General features: G+C 53.8%; 1 protein-coding gene across 2 annotated transcripts in view; it reads left to right on the forward strand.

The window, feature by feature from the left end:
* Positions 1 to 20,615, forward strand: part of WNT7A (Wnt family member 7A) — a 79,271-nt gene extending 58,656 nt beyond the window's left edge. For both annotated transcript variants that reach the window (XM_047850584.1, XM_047850583.1), the window contains exon 4: positions 18,200 to 20,615. In XM_047850584.1, coding sequence (XP_047706540.1) covers positions 18,200 to 18,679 — 480 coding nt within the window. In that variant the 3' untranslated portion in view covers positions 18,680 to 20,615. The remainder of the gene's footprint in view (positions 1 to 18,199) is intronic.
* The last annotated feature ends 480 nt before the right edge of the window (positions 20,616 to 21,095 follow it).

The raw sequence follows: 21,095 nt of genomic DNA on the forward strand, positions 1-21,095 counted from the left end.
GCAGCCCCTGCCCCTTAGTCATCCCAGCTCCCCCCAGTGAGTCCGCTCATGAGAAAGAAGCAGACAGAGTGTGTCTGGGAGAGATGGGCTGGGGCTAGGAGGCGGCTCCTGGAGCCACCACTGGCCCCCTTGGGCCTGTCCATTCCACCTCGAAAACGGGGTTTCTACCTTCCATGCCCTCAACAACCCTTTGAAAGGGTTGTGCTAGAATCAGCTGATAGGTGAGCAAAGCTGAGGCCTGGCCTAGGGCCCCTGGCAGGAAGCACAGTAAAGCCCGTCTGCTGCTCCCAGCTGGGCTCGCTCACCTCCAAGCATGTGTGTGTGTGTGTGTGTGTGTGTGTGTGTGTGTGTGTGATATGTGCAAGCCTGTGAGGAGTGTATGTGTGTATGATGTGTGAGCATGGGGGGGCTCTATGTGTGTATGTATGTATTCGAGCACAGGAGGTTATGCGGTGTGTTGGGGTGGGTGAGGGACTATCTGAGTATGTGCCATGCAGGGCTGACTGGCGTGTGGTGGTGTGTGAGAGTGTGCACACGTGTGTGTGACTGGGAGTGGGGCAGCAGGCGAGCCCGAGCACCCGTGCGACTGTGTGGTGAGGACCATGAGGGTGTGAACGGGGTGGGGGCCGCTGGGGCCATGCATACATGGAGGGTGCATGTGTAGGTGGCACAAGGGGTGTGTCCGGGTGTGTGTGCCTGTGTGCAGGGGTGTACAGGTATACTGGGGGGAGTGGGAACCTAGAAGGAGACAGGTCTAGGGGTGGGGGGGGGGTCTGTCCCTGAGACGTGGTTCCCTACGAGTCCCCAGGGTTGGGCAGGGGCCAGTCCGTGGAGGCCTCGAGAGCCGGGCAGACTGGGCTCGAACCCCAACGACAGGGAGCCAGGGTGGCCTCTGAGCAGTTGTAACCTGGCCAGCGCTGAGTTTCAGAAGGTCCCAGTCTAGACCAGGAAACTTCTCTCTCCGCTTTGGGTTGACACTCCTTTTCCTGAGGCCCGGGCTGGACGCCGGGCCTGCCTCGCCGTCAGGGCTAACCCGGCTTCTCTCCACTACCTCTGTCCTGTGGGGTGTGACTTTCCCCCTGCCATTCCCACCTGAGGCAGACAGGGATATTTGCTTGAGGTCAGTGCATCCAATATGACTTAAAGAATGTGGCTGAGAAGAAAATACTCCAAATGTTTACTGAAAAAAAGCTGCCTTTTCCTCTCTTTCATCTGAGTTGCCCAGAGGAATACAGCTGCAGCTGGGTGATATGCAGCTTTCTGCTCATGATGGATTGACACGCGGGGCGGGCGGGGGGTGGGGGAAGGGAAGGAGGATGAGGAGCAGAGGAGGAGGGGCAGCAGGAGGGAGAGGAGCAGCTGGAGGGGGAGGACCAGCTAGAAGGGGAGGAGCAGGAGGAGGAAGAACAGAGGAGTAGCAGGGAGAGGAGGAGGAGCTGTAGGAGGAGGAAGAACAGGAGGAGGAGGAGCAAGAGGAAGAGGAGGAGGAGCAGGAGGAGGAGGATCAGGATGAGGAGGAGCAAGAGGAGGAGGAGGAAGAACAGGGAGGAGGAGCAAGAGGAGGAGGAAGAACAGGAGGAGGAGGAGCAGGAGGAGGAACAGGAGGAGGAAGACAGGAGGAGGAGGAGCAGGAGGAGGAGGAGGAGCAGGAGGAGGAAGAACAGGAGGAGGAAGAGCAAGAGGAGGAGGAGGAGCAGGAGCAGGAGGAGGAGGAGCAGGAGAAGGAGGAGGAACAGAAGGAGGAAGAATAGGAGGACGAGGAGCAAGAGGAGGAGGAGGAAGAACAGGGAGAGGAGGAGCAAGAGGAGGAGGAAGAACAGGAGGAGGAGGAGCAGGATGAGGAGGAACAAGAGGAGGAGAAAGAACAGGAGGAGGAGGAGCAAGAGGAGGAGGAGGAACAGGAGGAGGAGGAGCAGGAGAAGGAGGAGGAACAGAAGGAGGAAGAACAGGAGGAGGAGGAAGAACAGGAGGACCAGGAGCAAGAGGAGGAGGAGGAAGAACAGGGAGAGGAGGAGCAAGAGGAGGAGGAAGAACAGGAGGAAGATGAGCAGGAGGAGGAGGAACAAGAGGAGGAGGAAGAACAGGAGGAGGAGGAGCAGGAAGACAAGGAGGAGGAGCAGGAGGAGGAGGAGGAGCAAGAGGAGGAGGAAGAACAGGAAGAGGAGGAGCAGGAGGAGGAGGAGGAGCAGGGAAAGATAAGGAGGAGCAGCAGAAGCAGGGGCAAGTGGTGTGGACTCTGGGCTGTCAGCCTGCAGCCCCTCCTCCCAGGGTGGTGCTCCAGCCTGTGGTCTCCTGGGGGCACGGTCCACAGCCAGCGGCCCACTGAGTTCCACACAGTCTTCGGTCGGGGCCCCTGGAAAGGGCCTCCGACGTGGAAATTCACATGCAGGGCATTTCCAGGAAGGGCTCCGGGGAGATACGCCCGGAAGGAGGCGCGATGCGGCCACAGTGGAGCCTTCGGCTGGTCCCGTGAGACGCTCTGGGCTGGAATGGCCCTTTAGAGTTGTCCCCAGCGGAGGCAGGGAGACCGGGCCTTTGCAGCCAGTACCAACCGATCACTGGCTGGGGTTGCCCCGAGGAGGGTCATGACCTTGTGTGAGGTGGCTCCCATGATGGGAGAGCGGCTCCCAGGACGAACTGGCCTTCGAGCATCAGCGGACATGGCCCGGGTAGCCAGGCGGTGAGCGTGAGTCCTGGAGGGGGACCTGGGTGGGCACCACAGGGTCCGCCACACAGACTAGCCCTGGGGACCACAGCCTGAGGGAACAAGGCCTTCCTGGCCCTCGGCCTTCCTTCTGTTCAGCCGTACTCTCCTTCCTCGGCCGCAGAACGGGGATGAGGATAATCCTGCCTGAGATGGTTGCTGTGCAGATTCAAAGAGTTGCTCCCGCTCTGGTGGGAGGAGCAGGTGAAGCTTAGGTGCGAGGCCAGCACGGAGCCCTTTCCTGAGAAAGTGTCCCCGCTCTTATCCGAGCCCAACATAAAGATTTCACACAGCATCGGAAATAAATAAGTCCTAGGAGCAGCAGCTGTGTTTCCTGACAGGCTCCTCCGGGCCCGGCACCGTGCCTTTGGTCATTCGGTGTTGGCCCTCCCGCCGGCCAGTGTGTTCCCTTGACTGAGGGGGCAAAACCAAGGCGCACAGAGGTAGTGGGACTCACCAGGTGGCCCAGCCAGGGTCTTGTAGATGGCACAGTTGGGGTCCCGGAAGAGAGTCTGCCGAAGGGATTACTTACAGGGGTGTGGGCAGCATCAGGTGAATCCCGTGAGGCCTGTTGCCGACCCGGTGTTGGTAACCCCAGGAGCTCTTACTGCCCGGAGGCCTGAAGGGGCAGTGAAGAGAACCGTGTCACTGGAGAAAGTATAGCTGGAGGAGAGGGACCAGATGGCAGGAGCCACGGTTATAGGTAGGGGAATGCGGTGACAGCCACCAAATGGCCCCACAGAGAGGGAATCGGGGGAAGAAGTGTCCCAGCCTCTCTTTCTTCCTGCGCTTCCGTCCTCTGTGGGGTCTCCCACTGGCCAGATCTGTCATGAGGCTGGGGGACAGGAGGTCTGTGGGTGTGGGGTACACAGGTGAGCCTCTGGGCTGGAGAAGGGGGCAAACAGACTGCCCGGCACAACCAGGCTCTCGTGGGAGGTGAGCAAGGGAACAGGCCTGACTCCAGCAGGGCCCTGATCTTGTCAGGCTCCTTGGGATGTGTCTGTGAGGCACTGAGCACAGAAAGTGGCACATGCACAGTCAGGGACACAATGATCACACACAGAGGATGAGGGACAAGGGTTCAGCTCGGTTGGTGCAGGTGCTTTGGGTCACATGCGGCTGCGGGCAGCGAGGGCATGGAGGCCTGGGAGAAGCCAGCAGGACTCGGTGACCATGTCCTAGCCCAGGTCACCTCCCTTCGGTGGAAACCACGCGCCAGCCCTAGGGAGACGAGGCCTCCATGCCCAGCAGACCCACCACCTGCTTTCTGGGCCTCTCCTTGACCAGTGGCCAGCTTTTCCTGGTGGCCCAGCTCACTCGGCATTTGTCCAGAGAAGGTTCTGGGACCAGGTGTCCTACTAGGGAGAGGGTGGTCAGGATCTCAGGGTGGGAGCAAGCACCGGCGATGACACTGATGGGAGGGGACACCGCAGGCACCGGGAACGGGCGCCACGCGGGGAGAAGATGTGGCCTTCTCGGGGACTTCATGAAGATGCCCTGGGCTCCTGTGCCATGTGGCAGCTGCACCGACAAGCCTCGGGAGCTGTGGTCGGGGTGTTCACAACAGGATGGGTTTTGGGGTGAGTTGGCCTGGCTGTGGGAGGAGGCGGGAGGGAGGATGAAGACCCAGAACCTCCTCAGCAGGGTTCGCTCGACACGCGCAATGACCTCCGTGTCCGCGTGGCTGCTGTACCACGCTGAAATTAACACACACCCCGGGAACGCCTGGGAGGACGCGGCCAGCTGCTCTTCTCACGTCCCTGCCCTCCTTGCCCCTCTGCGTCCCTGTCTTCTCTCTTGGAGATCCCTCTCTAGCTCCTTCATTACAGGTGGGGGAAACTGAGGCCCAGAGAAGGAGAAGGACTGGCCTGCAGCCACACAGCAGTGTAGAGGACCTCCAGCCGATTGCTCCTACAGCCCACAATGCTGCTCCTCTGCCCCTGCCCTTGGAGGGCTGTGCCCATGCATCTCAGCATGCGTAAAGGAAACTGGAAACTCGTACAGGCCAGGGCTGCTAGGTGAGGTGCTCTGCACCAAGTCCCCATCGCCCTTCTCCCATTCAATCCGCACTGTTCCTTCTGAGGAACAGCTTGCTCCTACTTTACAAGAAGTGAATCACTGAGGATGCATTTGGTTACAAGTAACAAAACATCCTACTAGAAGTGGTTTCAGTGATAGGAGGTGGCTGTTTCTTACGAAATGAAGTCTGGATATAGGTGGTCTTTTGTTATTGTTTGTTTTTGTTGTTTGTTTGTTTGTTTGTTTGTTTTTTCAGAGGCTCTCTTCCAGGGCCCAGGTTATTTCCATCCTTCTGGTCTGCCATTGTCATCTTGTCAGCCTCTGGTTCTCTTGACTTTTGGTCACAAGATGGCTGCCTAAGCTCCAGGAATCTCACTGTCACACCACAGCATCCGAAGATAGGAAACGAAAAGTTACTCTCTCAGGTCTCTCTTTTTAGCAAGTGGTGTCTCGGGTTTTCCACCTCTGTGGTCAGAGGCAGGCTGGTTGTGATGAGGAAATGGAGAGCGAGACAGGGAGTGTGCCCTGCTTCCTTTGGTCATTTCTGTCATCGCTGGCATGTGGCAACTAGAGGTCGCATTTGAACCAGGGTTCTTGGGCTACCTAGGTAGCTTTAGGCTGCCTTTCATCACAACATGCTGTCATGTAAGGACCAATTCTGATTGCTTGAGTCACTGCTCCTTACCTGGGGTGCAAATGGCCCAGAACTGACCCCTCCTGCAGAGGAACCAGGCTGGCCAACAGTGGAGGGGATTAAAGGGGTGGAAGCAGCAGACCTCAGTCTCCAGCCCTCGAGGCCCTGGCCTCTTCAAGGCCCTTAAAAAAAACCCACAGTCCTTCCCCCACCCCCTCCCAGATCTGCTCCATGCTGTGACTTAAAACTCATGGACTGGCTATTAGCTTTACGAAGGGCACCTCTCCTACAGATAAAGGGAGCTGTGTATCACTTAGGATATTTTAGGATGTGAGGGACAGAAACCCAACTCAAGTCAGCTTTGAAACAAAGGAAATTCATCAGTTCATGGAACCGAATGGTCCTGGGGGAATGAATTCAGGTCCAGCTTGATCCAGGATGCAGATGCAGAGATATTCTAGGAATCAGTTGCACACACCCATCACCCTCTCTTTTTTCTCAGTTCTGCTTTCTTAGTTAACTCCATTCTCAGACTCACATGACTGACTGCAAGATGCCTATCCATAGCCCTGCCCCTGAATTTCTTCTTCACGTATGGTGGGAAATAACTAACAGTTCTTGTCTTTTCCTCACACGGAATCCCCAGGACTTGTTCTGATGGCCTGGGTTATGAGCCTGTCCTTAGGAATGACTAGTGGGAATGGGGAGTGATGAGCGGTGGGAACCATGAGCAATGATCAGTGGGATATGGGAACAAGGAGTAATGACTAGTGGAATCTGGGAGTGATGAGCAGTAGGATCTGGGAGCCATGATTGGTGGGAACTGGGAGGGATGAGCGGTGGGAGCTGGGAGCCATGACTGGTGGGAGCTGGGAGCCATCACTGACAGGATTACTCTAGTCTGGGCAAGCCTCACTGAGGAGCCAGGATTTGCAGAGCTCTGAAGGCCATGCCAGGCTTGCTGTGAAACACGGCACAAGGAGAAGGGCATTGGGACGGGGAGAAGGCCATGCTGGCAGAGTCCTGCCAGCATACAGTGGGCAGGGCAGGACTCTGAGAAAGAGGGCCATTTTTGGAGGCCCTTGAAGGGTTGGTTGGGTTAGGCCATGGGGGGATGAGGGAGCTGCACACTCGGGGGAGGGCATGGCAGGAGCGACGGAGCTCCACGAGGTAGGATTTCCTCCCAGACTGTGTAGGGCTTCCCGTTCCTCCCGGTGGCCTCAGTGTTGGAGGGTTTGTGAAAGGGAGTGGTGGAATTCAGTGCTGGGAAATGGCTTTTGGGTTTTAAAAATTAGATGCCCCTCAGGACGCTTTGGAGAGTCAGGACGCTCAGAAGCTTCCAGTCGCAGGAGCGCCATGTGGCATGGACCGTGTGGGAACCAGAGGTCACTGTCTGACCTCCCTCCCCTCAGAACCCCTTCCTCCTCCAGGAAGTTCACCCCCAGATCCTCTGGGCAGCCCTAAGAGTCTGCAACAGGAGGCCAACTTTGATAGTATCTATTCGGTGCTATGAATCAAGGAATTTTCTGGAGCCAAGTTTCTCCCAAGGCCCCTCCCAGGCCTAAGAATCCTGCCCTGGGTAATTCTGGGCTCCGGGCAGCACCTGGTACATTGTTGGCACTTCCTGGGGGACCTGTCGGAAAGAGATTGATTTTTCTCCCTCCAGCGGTGCAGAAAATCCTTCCTCCTCTCCAGACAGGTTTGGGGCCAGAGAAGCAGTTTGAGAGCAGCCCCACCCTACCCTGTGCAGGAATCCCCACTGCAGACCCCAGCTGCTGCTGCCACTTTCTCCAGGACAGGGAGCTCATTACCTCCCCAGCAGCCCCCATCCAGTTCTGGTCAGCTTGGTGGGGAGGGCTGGAGCCCCCATCCAGTTCTGGTCAGCTTGGTGGGGGGAGCAGGCATCTGCTGTCCTGTGGCTCCCCTCCACCTGGCTTTGCAGTTCTACCCTCTGGATGGACACACAGTCCCTCCCACTCACCCTGCCCCAGGACAGGCCTGCACAGCCGGTGAGACAGTGACCAGGGACATCATAAACTGCCTTCTCTAGGCTAAGAAGCTCTAGCTCCTTCGGTTTGGGGTCTCCAGCCCCTTCCCCTACACATGCTCTATCTCTGTCTGTCTCTGTCCATCTGCCAGGGCACAGTTCAGTTCTGAAAATCACATAGCAATCTCCTCCCTTACTGTGGGCACCCGACCTCCATTAATGTGACCTCAGGCCATTGGCTTTTTAGTAGCTTATTAGCTCATGTTGAACTTGTGGTCATCTAAAGCTTTCAGTCTTTCTCAGAGTTTCATGTCTTGTACTCTTGTAATCTTTTTTTTAATACCCCAAATTGTAGGCACTTACCCCACTTCTGGCTGGTGTCAACCACATGTTCTAGTTTGTGGAAGTGACTGAACCCTGACTGGGACTCCAGTCTCATGATGTCCTGTGGGCACCCATGCTGACGGGGGCCAGATTTCAGTGGCACTGAAGGCTCCCCAGATGCCCCTCTTCTGGGCTACTCCCTGGGCCTGGGATTTCCTCATTATGCACTCAGTGCATGTTCTTTCTCTAGCTGGGTCCTCCTTCGGGTTCCTTGTTTTAGTGCATGGTCTCCGTCCCCATTAGAGGACTGTGAGTTGCCCCGGGCCCCCCACAAACTCCCCACGGATCACCCAGCACCAAGTGTTGCCGATGTGTCTCCCCCTCTCCCCTCCGCCACCACCGTTTTGTCAGAGCCACTGGCATCTCTGGATGGGGACAGTTTCCTTCCATCCTGCCACTCTGGCCTTCCCTAACCTCATTTCTGCCCCATCCAGAATGATCTTTAAAGGTGTCATTCGGACCTCACCACTCCCCTGTGTGAAAGGCCCTCGGTGGCACCCCTTGGCGTGCAGCTAACCGGGTTCCTCCCTGCCCCGAGTGGCCAGCGCTGCTGCCCCTTCCCATTCACCTCCTGGGCAGGCCACATCCCTCCCACCCCCGGGTCTTGGCATGTACTGTTTCCAGGTCTGAAATACCCTTTCCCCATCCTGCAAGTTTGGCTGATCCTATTTTATCCTTCCTGTTATCTGGCTGCCAGCTCTGCCTTTGCCTTCTTGAGGGAAGCTTCCTCGACGTGCACATAAGAGCAGCTTCTCGGGTCAGAAGTTTTCTTTGCGTTCTGTTCCACTCCTTCGTGGAACTCACACATTTATAATCAGATGCAGGTGGATTATTATAACTGCTCCAGGCTCGGATCTGCAGACCTGAAGAAGGCAGGAAGAGCATCACCTTGTATCACGGTCCTCCCAGGGCCTGTGCCGCAGGGGTAAGGCCCCGTAGCACACAGTAGGTGCTCAATGCACAATGATGGAGTGAGTGAATACGAATAGACACATGCTAGGTCCTTCTTTCTGCTTCCTGCTGGCCAGTACCTTCTCCACACCAGGCTTTCTCTGCCAGAGGCTGGGGTGGTGAAGGTGAATGTCCTGGCCCCAGCCTCCAAGGAATGGCACAGGTGGGGTTCTCCACAAGCAGAGGCTGAGCTGGAGTTCTGGGTCCAAGCTGTTCATTAGGGATCAGCAAAGGGAAAGGGGAGGAGCAGGACTGGGCTGGAGTGGAGCTGCGTCGCTGGCTGGACAAAGCTGTGGCGGGAACTCCAGAGGAGGTATCGCCCATCGAAGTGGCCAGACTTCTTACTCTGGCCTCTCTCAGCCCCTGGCTGCAGCCTACCCAGGGAAAACTGTGGTTCTGCGGCTGGGACAGGCCCTGAAGGATCTGACAGCTGGTGGCCGTACGTGGATCTCACCCCCCGTCCCGTGACGCGGAGCCGGCTCCCGTGGGCTCACAAGACCCAGTGTTAAAGATTCGGGGATTTGTGAGCCAATTGTCAAATCGTTTGCAGCCTAAAATCAGCTGCAGTAGGAACATTTATCGCAAAGAAATTAGCAAACACTACAAAACAGGCTGTACGGGGGTTTTTTTGTTTGTTTTTTGTTTGTTTGTTTGTTTGTTTGGGGTTTTTGGTTTTTGGTTTTTTTTTGAGGGCCAGTCTACTAGCACATCACTAGCTGTAGCTTTGAAGCAAGACTTCCCTTGAAGGGGCATCTGAATAGTATATCCCCACGTCCACCAAAAAGATCTGCTGGCTTGATGGGAGATGCTGACAGGGAGACAGTCGTCACAGGGCCAAGGTGACAGATACTCCACAGCCCAGGAGAGCCATGGAAACCATGAGGGAGTCACTGACTGCCTTGGCAATCAAGGAGGGCTTTGTGGATGAGGTGACTTTTTTTCTGACGTAATAGAATATTCGAAAGCTACAATACTATGAGAGGTAAAGCTCGTGTCCCTCCAGTCCCCCGGCACTGGGTGATCTCCCCGGAAGTAGCCACTCTTACTAATTTCCCATGTATCCTTCCAGAGATATTCTGTGCTCTTACTAACACACATGCACAGATCTTTTCTTTCTCCCACAAGTGAGCTCATGCTCTGCATACTTTTCCACGCCTCGCTGTGTTCTCTTAACCATGTATCTTACGGATCAGCCTTCATTAGGAAGTACAGACCTGCCTCATTCTCTTTAACCGCTACAGGACATTCCAGTTATTAGAAGTGTTATCATTTCTACAACCAGTCCCCCTTGGTGGATCTCTAGATTCTCTCGGCCTCTTGATATTTCAGATAATGCACCCGGTCATTTGGCACATGCGTGAGCCTCCCCAGAGGGTACACATCCAGCGGTGGAAATGTTGGGTTGAGCCTCTGGGGTGGCAGTAAAGATTAGCCAGACAAGGAACAGGGGTCAGAGCCAAGGGGTGGACGAGGAGGGAGAGCAAGGACGGACCTGGAGTCAAGAGGTAGGGGCCCATTGTCAGCTCGCCGCAGAGGAACAACGTGCAGCCTGTGTGGCCTCTGGGTCATGGCCAGTATACTGGGTGCACTCAGACTAGGACATTGAGGGCAGTTTTAAAAGGGGGCTGGGGCACCTGGGTGGCTCAGTTGGTTAAGTGTCCAACTCCTGGGTTTGGCTCAGGTCACGATCTCATGGTTTATGAGTTCGGGCCTTGCATTGGGCTCTGTGCTGACAGCACGGAGCCTGCTTGGGATTCTCTCTCTCCCTCTTTCTCTACCCCTCCCCTACTTGTGCATGCACGCTCTCTCTCTCTCTCTCTCTCGCAAAATAAATAAATAAACCTTAAAATATATCATAAAGGGGACACAACCACTGATGAATGGGACAGAGTGTGGCATATCCGGACAACGGAGTACTATTCAGCCATGAAAAGGACCTTGAAAACATGCTGAATGAAGGAAACTAGACACACAAAAGGCCACCTGTTGTATAATGACATTTCTATGAAATGTCTAGAAGGGGCCAATCATAAAGACAGGATGCTGTTTCGTAGTTGCCTAGGACTGAGGGGAAAGGAGACATTGGGAATGACTTCTAATGGGTATGGTGTTTCTTTCTAGGGAGATGGAAAATGTGAGGCCCTGTAGGGAGCAAGTAGGAGCGGAACCTGTCAGGACTTTCCTCCTTCCCTCCAGTCTCCCTCTAGTGCCTTCCACTGGTCAGGCCCAGGTAGAAGTCACAGCTGCATTCAAACTGTCCTATGACCGATATGCAGCCGGCCCAACCAACCAATCACCAATAGCAACGGTCAGGGGCCATTTCGTCCCCTGGGGCAAGGTCAAGAGATGGAAGTGTGGGGAGCGGTCTGGAGACACATATGGACACACACTCTGTGAACCTGCTGAAGTCCCTCCCCTTCTCTGAGCCTCCCTTTCTTTACCTGTGAAATGGGAGTTTAATGTCCATCTGTCAGGGAGTGTCAGGAAAATCAGATGTCATCAGGGTCTGAAAACACTCTGTATAGGTTAAAAGCAGTATGGATACAGAGCCAAGACAGACAGAGTCAGAAGACAGAGAGACTGTGGCAGAAGCGGCCTTGGAGATCATCTAGTTCAGTCCCTTGAGTTCAAAATGGGGAAACTGAGGGCCAGCGAGGGTACCCAGCCAGTTAGCATCAGAGACGGCCCAATCTCCACGCCAGAGACCATCCCCGCATACAGCTTCTCTTCTGAGATCTTCTTCTTCTTAATTTTTTTTTTTTATTTTTATTTATTTTTGGGGGAGAGAGAGAGAGACAGAGTGCAAGCAGGGGAGGGGCAGAGAGGGAGGGAGACACAGAATCCAAAGCAGGCTCCAGGCTCCGAGCTGTCAGCACAGAGCCCGACGAGGGGCTCGAACCCACAGACCTCGAGATCATGACCTGAGCTGAAGTCGGACGCTCAGCCGACTGAGCCACCCAGGCGCCCCTGAGATCTTCTTCTTAAAAATAGACTTTGTTTCTCAGACCAGTTTTAGGTTCACAGCAAAACTGAACAGCAGGTACAGGCATCTCCCACACACGCCCGGCCCCGGCACGCACAGTCTCTCTGCGCGAGTGTGGTACATTTGTTACAACGGCTACGCGAGCTTTATAAATCCTGACTCGTGGTCCTGGCCTCCACTGGCTTCCCTGTCCACTCACGATAAAGTCCCATCTCCTAGCCGAGCAGCAGCGACAGGTGGGGAAGAGAAGGGAACTCCGCCCCTTCGTCAGGTAAAACTTGAACCCTGTAGCAGGAACTTCTTGTTGCCCCCAAAGTCCCTCCCACCCCACTAACCTGAGGCCCCTTGCAGTGTTCAGACCCCAGGGCACTGGCGGGAGGCGGGAGAAGTCCACATTCTCCGGAGACACTGTGAGGCACCAGACTCCAGGCCTCGCAGCTTTATTTTCTCCTTCACTTTCCTTTTGCACTGAGGCATGTCAGCATCACAGGCTGGTGAAATGGCAGGCCCCAACCAGTCTTATGTGGCTGCTCTGTAAGCTGGGACCCAGCAGTGCCACCAGGGACATAAAATGTTGACACGTGTCCATACCGGGTGCTCCAAGCCCTGTGATTGCCCCTCCCCGAATCACGGTTGCCCCCGGGGTCCTCCCCACTTCCCCTCGGCCCAGCGACGCAGGGTTGATGCCTGGCCAGGCAAGGCCTCCCGGACCCTGAACGTTCAGGGTGCCCCTTGCTGGTCGTGGAACAGTCTGAGCGCACCCTGATGGTGAGTTTACCTTTGGGTATTTCCTGAGCACCTGCTGCGTGCCAGGCACTGGGAGGGTACACCGGGTTGTGTCATCTTAGAGCCTGCAAACCTTCTGACTCCGTGTCACTGCATCACAGTCCAGACTCTTCAAGTGTAAAGGGAGTCCTGGAAGTCTCCCTGGACAGCCGAGAAGCCCGTAGCCAGCCTGGCCTCGAGGGGTGGGGGCAGGGGCCGCAAAGAATGTGGCTTTGTCCCACACTTGTTTCCTCTGCTGTTGTCCCCTGCCTCGGGCAGAGGGCTGGGTGCCCATCCGGATGCCCGTCTGGGTGGCCAGTTCTGGCAAGGGCGGCTGCGATTATGCCCGGCTTAGCGCGGATATAATGCAATCACTAAGGCTCTCAAAATGCAGAGTTTGCAGGGTTAACGGGCTGGACATCATCTGATTAGGGGCCCACACAAATACTGCCATGGCCCCAGGCCAGCTGTGGCCTCACAGGAAGAGGGAGGCGATGTGCGGGAGTGGCAGCTGCACCCAACCTGACCCGGGAGCCTGACCCTTGCCACTGGCGTTCAGGACCCAGCATCCGCCACAGTGAAAACATTGGGTGTCACAACCTCACAAATACAACCTATTGCTTTTTCACTAAAACCTTCCAGGGACTTTAAAAAAAAAACAGCTTGGGGCGCCTCAGTGGCTTAGTTGTTAAATGTCTGACTCTTGATCTCAGCTCAGGTTGTGATCCCACAGTTAGTGAGTTCGAGCCCCGCGTCGGGCTCCACACCGACGGCGGGAAGCCTGCCCCAGATTCTCTCTCTCTCTCTCTCTGCCCCTCCCCAGCATGTGCGTGCTCTCTCTCTCTCTCTTTCTCTCTCTCTCTCTCAAAATAAATAAATGAACTAAAAAAAAAAAGAAAGAAAGAAATTTCTATTAAAAAAAAACACAGCTCTATTGAGGTATAATTCACATACCATATAGCGCACTCATTTAAAGTAAACGGTCCAACAGTTTTTAACACATTCTCAGATATGTTCAACCATGATCACAATTTTAGAATATTTTCGTTACCTCAGAAAGAAGCCTGTGCCTCCTTTCCCCCAGTCTCTTCCCAAACCACGCTAATCTACCTTCTGTCTCTCGGACTTGCCTATTCTGGACAATGCATATAAACGCAGTCATGACATTTATGTCTTTTGTGTCTGGCTTCTGTCCCTGAGCACAATGCTTTCAAGGTCCATCCATGTTGTAGCACGCGTCAGCACTTCATTCCTTTTCGTGGCGGAATAACGTTCCATTGTGTGGATCCGCCACATTTTGTTTATCCATTCATCAGGTGATGGACAGTCGGGTCGTTTCCACACTTTGGCAATTATGAAGAATGCTGCTGTTCACTTTGGTTTACAAGTTGTCGTATGGGCAAATGTTTTCATTTCTCCTGAGTGTATCCGTAGGAGCGGAATTGCTGGGCGGACTCGGTCTGTGAAGGCTGCTGTCACAAAATACCACAGACCTGATAAACAGACACTTATTTCTCATAGTTCTGGAGGCTGCAAGTCCAAGCTCAAGGCTCCAGCACGGTTGCCTTCTGGTGAGGGCCCTCCTTCTGGCTCAAAGCCAGTGCCTTCTCGCTGTGTCCTCACACGGTAGAAGGGGCCAGGGGTCTCTCTGGAGCCTCCTTTAACAAGGCATGAAGTCTTCATGACTTAAGAACCTCCAAAGTCCCCACTTACTCCTTGGGGGTTAGGAGTTCAACACATGAATATGGCCGTAGGGGGGCTGTAAGACTCAAGGGAGGTCATAGCACCGGGCCGTGTGACAACCCTGTTTAACATTTTGAGGAACTACTGGAGAGTTTTCCACAGGGCTGCTCCATTTCTCATTCCCACCAGCGTCACGTGAAGGTTTCCATTTCTCCACCCCCTTGCCAACACTTGCTATGTCGGTATTTCTTCTGTCAGCCATCCTAGATGGTGGGAAGGGGTATCTCACTGTGATTTTGATTTGCATTTGCCTGATGCCTAATGCTGTTGAGCATCCTTTCCTGTGCTTAGTAGCTATTGTACCCATTGCATTTTTTTTATGTTTATTTATTTTTGAGAGAGAGAGACAGAGTGCAAGTGAGGAGGGGCAGAGAGAGAGGGAGACACAGAATCCCAAGCAGGCTCCGGGGTCCAACCTGTCAGCACAGAGCCTGACGCGGGGCTCGAACCCACGAACCGTGAGATCGTGACCTGAGCCCAAGTCGGATGCTTAACCGACTGAGCCACCCAGGTGCCCCGCGTTGCATTTTTATAAATTGTGAGATAAAGCATTTGTGCAAAAAAGCACAGAGAACATCTACATTGGTTTAAAAGAATAATTATAAAGCATCCATATCAAGGAACAGACATTGCCAGCACCCCAGAAGTGCCCCAGGTGACCCTTGTCAACCATAAACCCTCATGCCCAACTCCAGGTACAGCCACTGTCTTGATATTTGTGATCCTCACTTCTTTGCCTTTTATTATAATTTTCCCCTCTATACGTGCCCTTGAACAATACAATCCAGTTTTGCCTACTTTTGAACTTGGTATAGATGAAATCGTTCTGTGGAAGTCTTTTATGATTGCTGTTTTCCCTCTCCCCTGTGTTTCTGACCTTGACCTCTGTTGGTGTGGTTTGCTGTGGCTGTTCATTGTCACTATCCTGTAATGTCCCATTGACTGCACCCCTCAGCTTACCCATTCCGTCATGGATGGACGTATGGAGAGTGCCCAGCGTGGAGAGAGATCATGAATCCACACTGGGCACTCTCCGTGTGTCCATGAATGCTGTGCCGATGAACGTCCTTGAACCTGTTTCCTGTGCACACAAACATTTGATTCTCTCAGGTATATACATTGGAAGTGAAATTTCTGAGTGTCTTCAGCTTTATGAGACGCATGCTGTGTGTGCACACCCACGAGCCATGAAGAGGGCTCCAGGTGCCCTACAGCCTCAGTGTTGTCAGAATCCGCTCTGAGTGTCCCCAGCATGTCTGGTCTGACTCAGTGGGCCAGAAGCTGCTGCCTAACCCGGCCCCCAAAGCACATTGCCACACCCCTGAGCTTTGCTCTTTCCCCGCGCTTCTTAGGCCAAGGCCAGAAGGAGGGCCAGACGCTTGGGAACTATCTCCTCACTGACAACCAAAAGGGATATTATTTGTGTTATTTGGGGGCTGCTCATCAGTACCAGCTGTATGTGTGTGCAGGTCATACGAGGCTGCCTGCATGCAGTAGGTGCTCTATCACACTAGGTGTCCTGGAATCAGAGCATTCGGCCAACTGGATTCTCTGTCCCTGAACATTCTGGATGCTTGTGGCGTTGCTGGCTCATTCGATTGCCGATACTGTGGTTGAAACAGGGTGGCCCTCCCTTCCTGTTGAGTCCATTGACTCGAGCACTGGTCACCTCCTCCTGGATGCAGAGCTCTTAGAAATGGGAGGACCCTGAACAGGAGCCCTTCCTTGGAGACAGGGACCTTATCTTGTCACCTCTGTGTCCCCAGCACCCACACAGGCCCAGGCACAGAGGCAGAACTAATGACTATTTTTTTTGAATGTCTGATTCTGTTCCAGCACCCTGACTTTTGTCAGAAAAGATAGAATTGCTTTCATTCCATGTTTCAGCAAAGGCAACTGAGGCCCAGAGAGGGGGTGTGACAATTCCAAGGTCACAAAGCAAGTAAGCAGCCACCAAGCAGCTGATGCACAACCCTCAGCAATAAGACCCTTTCCTCTGAGTGCCTCATAGACCAGCTCTAGGACATAGTGAGCCTCAGTTTTGACTCCTGTAAAATGGAATCATACTAACCTCATGGAGTTAACTAATGCCATGTATAAAAGCATGGGCCCAGTGTGTATACAGGTGATTAATATTTAGTCATTTACTCACTAATGCACTTTTTTCCCACTATACAACAGGCAAAATTAATTTGGCAGTCCAGATGAAGACCATGAAAATGCTCATATACACTATGACCCAGAAACTGTGCTCACTAGCACATGCCCCTCCCAGGGCCTGGTACACAGTAGGAGCTTCATAAATGTGTATTGGGATAAAATCAGGCAAAAGATGATAAGGAGGGAAGAGAAGCTTTAGTTCCAAAGATACTCCCTTCTATAATACAGTTTAAAAAAAAAAAGAAAGAACAAAGGGGAAGGGAAGAAAAAAATAAAATAAAAACAGAGGGAGGCAAACCATAAGAGACTCTTAAATACAGAGAACAAACTGAGGGTTGGTGGGGGGGGAGACTGGGGGGATGGACTAAATGGGTGATGGGCATTAAGGAAGGCACTTGTTGGGAAGAGCACTGGGTGTTATATGTAAGTGATGAATCACTGGGTTCTACTCCTGAAACCAAGACCACACTGTATATAAACTAACTTGAATTTAAATTTAGAAAAAAAAAAAAAGGAAGAAGAAGAAGAAGAAAGAAGGGAGGGAAAGAAAAGATTTTTAAAAAAAATCCACAGCCTGAAAACAACCTAAATATCTAGTACCATGGGGAGTTGGGTAAATGTTGCCTTCTTTTCCTGCTGGGATATTCCAAAGCAGGTGTCAGGAAAATGCAGCTCACAAGCCATCTGTGGCCCACTGCCCGTGTATGCAAATAAAGACCAAGTGAAACCCAGCCTTTAGTTTTGCCTGATCTTGAACTTCGTATCAGTGGAATCATACAGTATGTTTCTTTTTTGCATCCAATTTCTTTCGCTCAGCATCACATCTTAGAGATCTGTTTTTCTTGTGTGTATAAGTTCATTCCTTTTTGTTGCTGTCAGGTAATTTGTTGCGTGATTATAATTAATTACAGTTATCATCCCTGTTTTGCATATGGGGAAACTGCAGCACAGAAGACTCAAGTAAGTTGCCCGAGGGCACACAGCAGGTTCATGTTAGAACTGGGATTTAAACCCAGGCTCCAGAATCTGTGCTTTTTGTTCCCTATACAGTGCTGCTTCTCAGTGCCATGGCGATGGGAGCCCAAAGGTATTGGCAACTCAGAAGAAGAGGCACATCATCTTAGCCTGGAGGTCAGGGAAGGTTAGATCAGAGCCAGGGTTCCCAATCACTGTGCCTGGCAGATGTCATAAGTGGTCAAAGCAGATGACCTCTGAAAATACATACTTGAGGTTAGGGAGGCAGTAGGGAGTGGTGGGGACTGTGGCAAATTGGGGGTTGCCAGCCCGTGAAGGAGGAAGCTGGAGGTACAGCTCCAGGCGCTGTTGCCATGTGGCAGTGTGGCAGAGATCGTGGAGAGCAGGACTGCCATGCTGGCGTTTTCAGCCAGCTTCCATGCGCAAACATCAGCACTCAGCTGTACCAGTTATTACATAATTTGAGTCTCACTCTAGAATCGCCAGATACCCTTTCTATTTGTCAAAAAAACAAAAACAAAAACAAAAATAAAAACAAAAAACAAAAAAACACCTGGAAGTCTAGCTCCCCGTTTTCAAGTGTTGGTTCAAAATGATTTTAAGCCTGTGCCGGCCAAAGAGAACCTCCGTGTGCTCTGGACTGGCCTGATCTGAGCACCAGCCTAAGGACCAGATAGGAGTTGGGAGGCCAGGAGAAGAGGTGAGTTCCAGGTAGAAGCACAGCCCACAGCCCGGAGGTGAGAGGGACTTGACACCAGGTGTGAGTTTCCCCCACCTACAAGGAAGGAAGCCCAGGCCGGGCCGGAAGGGCGGGGGGGTGGGCAGGGCTGGGGGCCACCCGTTGCCGGCGTGCAGTGACGTGTGCGCTGTGCTCTTCCCCGCCCGCCCCTGCAGATCCTGGAGGAGAACATGAAGCTGGAGTGTAAGTGCCACGGCGTGTCGGGCTCCTGTACCACCAAGACGTGCTGGACCACGCTGCCGCAGTTCCGGGAGCTGGGCTACGTGCTCAAGGACAAGTACAACGAGGCCGTTCACGTGGAGCCCGTGCGTGCCAGCCGCAACAAGCGGCCCACCTTCCTGAAGATCAAGAAGCCGCTGTCGTACCGCAAGCCCATGGACACCGACCTGGTGTACATCGAGAAGTCGCCCAACTACTGCGAGGAGGACCCGGTGACAGGAAGCGTGGGCACGCAGGGCCGCGCCTGCAACAAGACGGCCCCGCAGGCCAGCGGCTGCGACCTCATGTGCTGCGGCCGCGGCTACAACACCCACCAGTACGCCCGCGTGTGGCAGTGCAACTGCAAGTTCCACTGGTGCTGTTACGTCAAGTGCAACACCTGCAGCGAGCGCACCGAGGTGTACACGTGCAAGTGAGCCCCGCACGCCGCCGCGCCGCCCTCCGGCCGGGTGGGCGCCTCCAGCCGCACGTCAGACTGCGGGGAGGACCGGACGGCTTCCAAGCTGCAGTCACCCTGGCGGATCTCCTCCCGGATCTGCACGGGGAACCGCAGGAATGCTGAGCTTGTCTTTTCTGCTGTAGGGACACCTCTCGCGGGGTTTCCGGCGGGCGCCGGTCGGAAAGATCTCTCCAGAGCCCTTGCCTGTTCTCTTCCTCACCCACTGCTGCTGCACCCGACCCCAGACACCGCCGGGGGGGGGGGGGGGGCCTCCTTGGCAGGAGCAGAGCCTCTTTGCACCAGGAGCTCTGGACCCTTGGGCCTCAACATAGCAATATTTAACAATTTATTCTGATAAAAAAAAATAATATTAATTTATTTAATTAAAAAGAATCCTTCCACCTCTTCGGGATCCGTTTTCTGCAATCAAAGTGGACCGCTTGCTTTCCTTGCGGGATAATTTTGTCACTAGGGCAAGGAGCCGAGTAGAACTGTACATAATTATTCTTTATGCAGATATTTCTACTAGTTGACTTTGCAGGTAACCCCTTGCAGCACTAGATGTTTAAGAGCAGATGTCCTTTATACATATATAGATATATATACACACACATTTATATTTTTTTGCTGTTTGCTGCTACTTATCCAGAAATTTAAGCTGGTCCAGATTTGGAGACGTTTCCCACCCTCGAGTCCTTCCCAGCTCAAACTGACACCAGTAGAAAAATCCAGTTTGGAATACAGAGAGAGAGGAAAGATAATAATAAAACTCCCAGCAGTTTCCATCTTTTGGAAAGTGAGCCACTGGATAAGAGAGAATATTTTGTTAAGAGACTATTTTTATATGAATATTTTATTTATATCGAGTCTGCCTGTATCATTCCATGGCCTGTGCTTCTTCTTAATTCCGGTACTCACTTTGGGGTAAGGAGGAGCGAGGCCTGGTCCCCACAGGGACCCTCCCATAGCTGGTTCTCGAGTTCTGTTGGCCAAGTGGGCAAAAGTGGCCCCTGGATGGCTGGACTGAAGTGTCATCGGTATTACCTGGGAAAGGAATCAGATCCCCAGCCTCACCTGTGAAGCTCAGGCCTTTTGAGCAGGGTCACTGAGCAGTGACCTCGTAATGAGCCATGTGGCAGGCAGGCCCGTGCCCTTGGCATTGGGTGACCATCACAGGGCTTGATCGCCACTCAGCAGAAACCAGCTCAGGGAGGCTGTTCCTCGCCAGGATGTCCCTGCCATTGCCGTGTGTCCCGAGAGGTGAGGCCATGTCCTCAGTTACGGGGCAGAAAAGCTGGGGTGAGGGGTCCCAAGGACGGCAGGGCTTCCTATGGATGTCACGGTCCTGGGGCAGACTGGCAGAGAGGTGTAGACGAGGCCTCTGTGCTCCGGCTCCACCTACATCCAGTGCCTCTCGACCTGGAAAGCTCTCCTCCAAGAGGCTGTGGGTGTCCTAACATGTGTCCGTTTGCATTTCCGTGTGCACGCGTGTGTGTGTGTGTGTGTGTGTGTGAGACCTTCGAGAGACTTGGGGTCGTCGTGTGACTTTGCACCTTCACGCCCCTCTGGGGTCCCGATGTGCGTACATCTTGTGTGCCCCCGCATATGCCCGGCTGTGTGTGTCTCTCTCTCCATGTGCCTGAGAGATTCAGGGTGAAGTGTGCATGCGGGCGTGCGCCTGGGCAGCTGCTGGTCCCCTGGTGTCTCCGCTTGTGGGTGAGGTGTGGTGTGCAGGGACCTTTGGCAATTGTGTTGAGCCATCGAGATGGCTCCTCTGGGCTCTGTGCCCACAGACACTGGTGAAACTCAGATACCTCTGAGACCACAGCCTGATGGCCCCATGTGCTGGGAGCCCCTCGGTGTCTGGGCTCTGTTGGACTCCCCAATGTCAGCACTGGGCCCGGATCGCAGCATGGACAAATAAAATGGCTGGATGGTTGGTTGATTTCTTCCCTTGGACCATTTATTTCTTCTTTACTTGGGGGTCAGGGTGGGAAGGGATGTGAAGGAATGAGTGGACGGACGGGTGGCTGGCTGGCTGGGTGCGTGGCTGGGGGGCTGGGGGGCTAGGTAAGGGAGGAGAAGATGTACAACAGTTTCTTGCAGATCCCACGTCACAGTTTCTGCCTTAGAAAACCAGAGTCTGCCATGAGCAAGGAGAGTTTCCAAGCCTGCATCCCTCTGTTCCTGGCCTCATGGTGCCTGAGAAGGGGGAAGGTTCTGACCAGCCTCCCCAGATACCAGAAGTCCCTCACTATCCAGATGAAGAGTACGCGTGGCATGAGGGAAGCCAGGCCGAGAAGAGTGGCCGGGTCGGCTGCCAATCTGTCACCTGGCCCCTTGGCACACTGTTGGTCCCCGACCCTGGGGCCTGCTCCCTCTCCGAGGCCTCC

This window comes from Prionailurus viverrinus, chromosome A2, assembly GCF_022837055.1.
Source record: "Prionailurus viverrinus isolate Anna chromosome A2, UM_Priviv_1.0, whole genome shotgun sequence".
NCBI classification, from domain to species: Eukaryota; Metazoa; Chordata; class Mammalia; order Carnivora; family Felidae; genus Prionailurus; species Prionailurus viverrinus.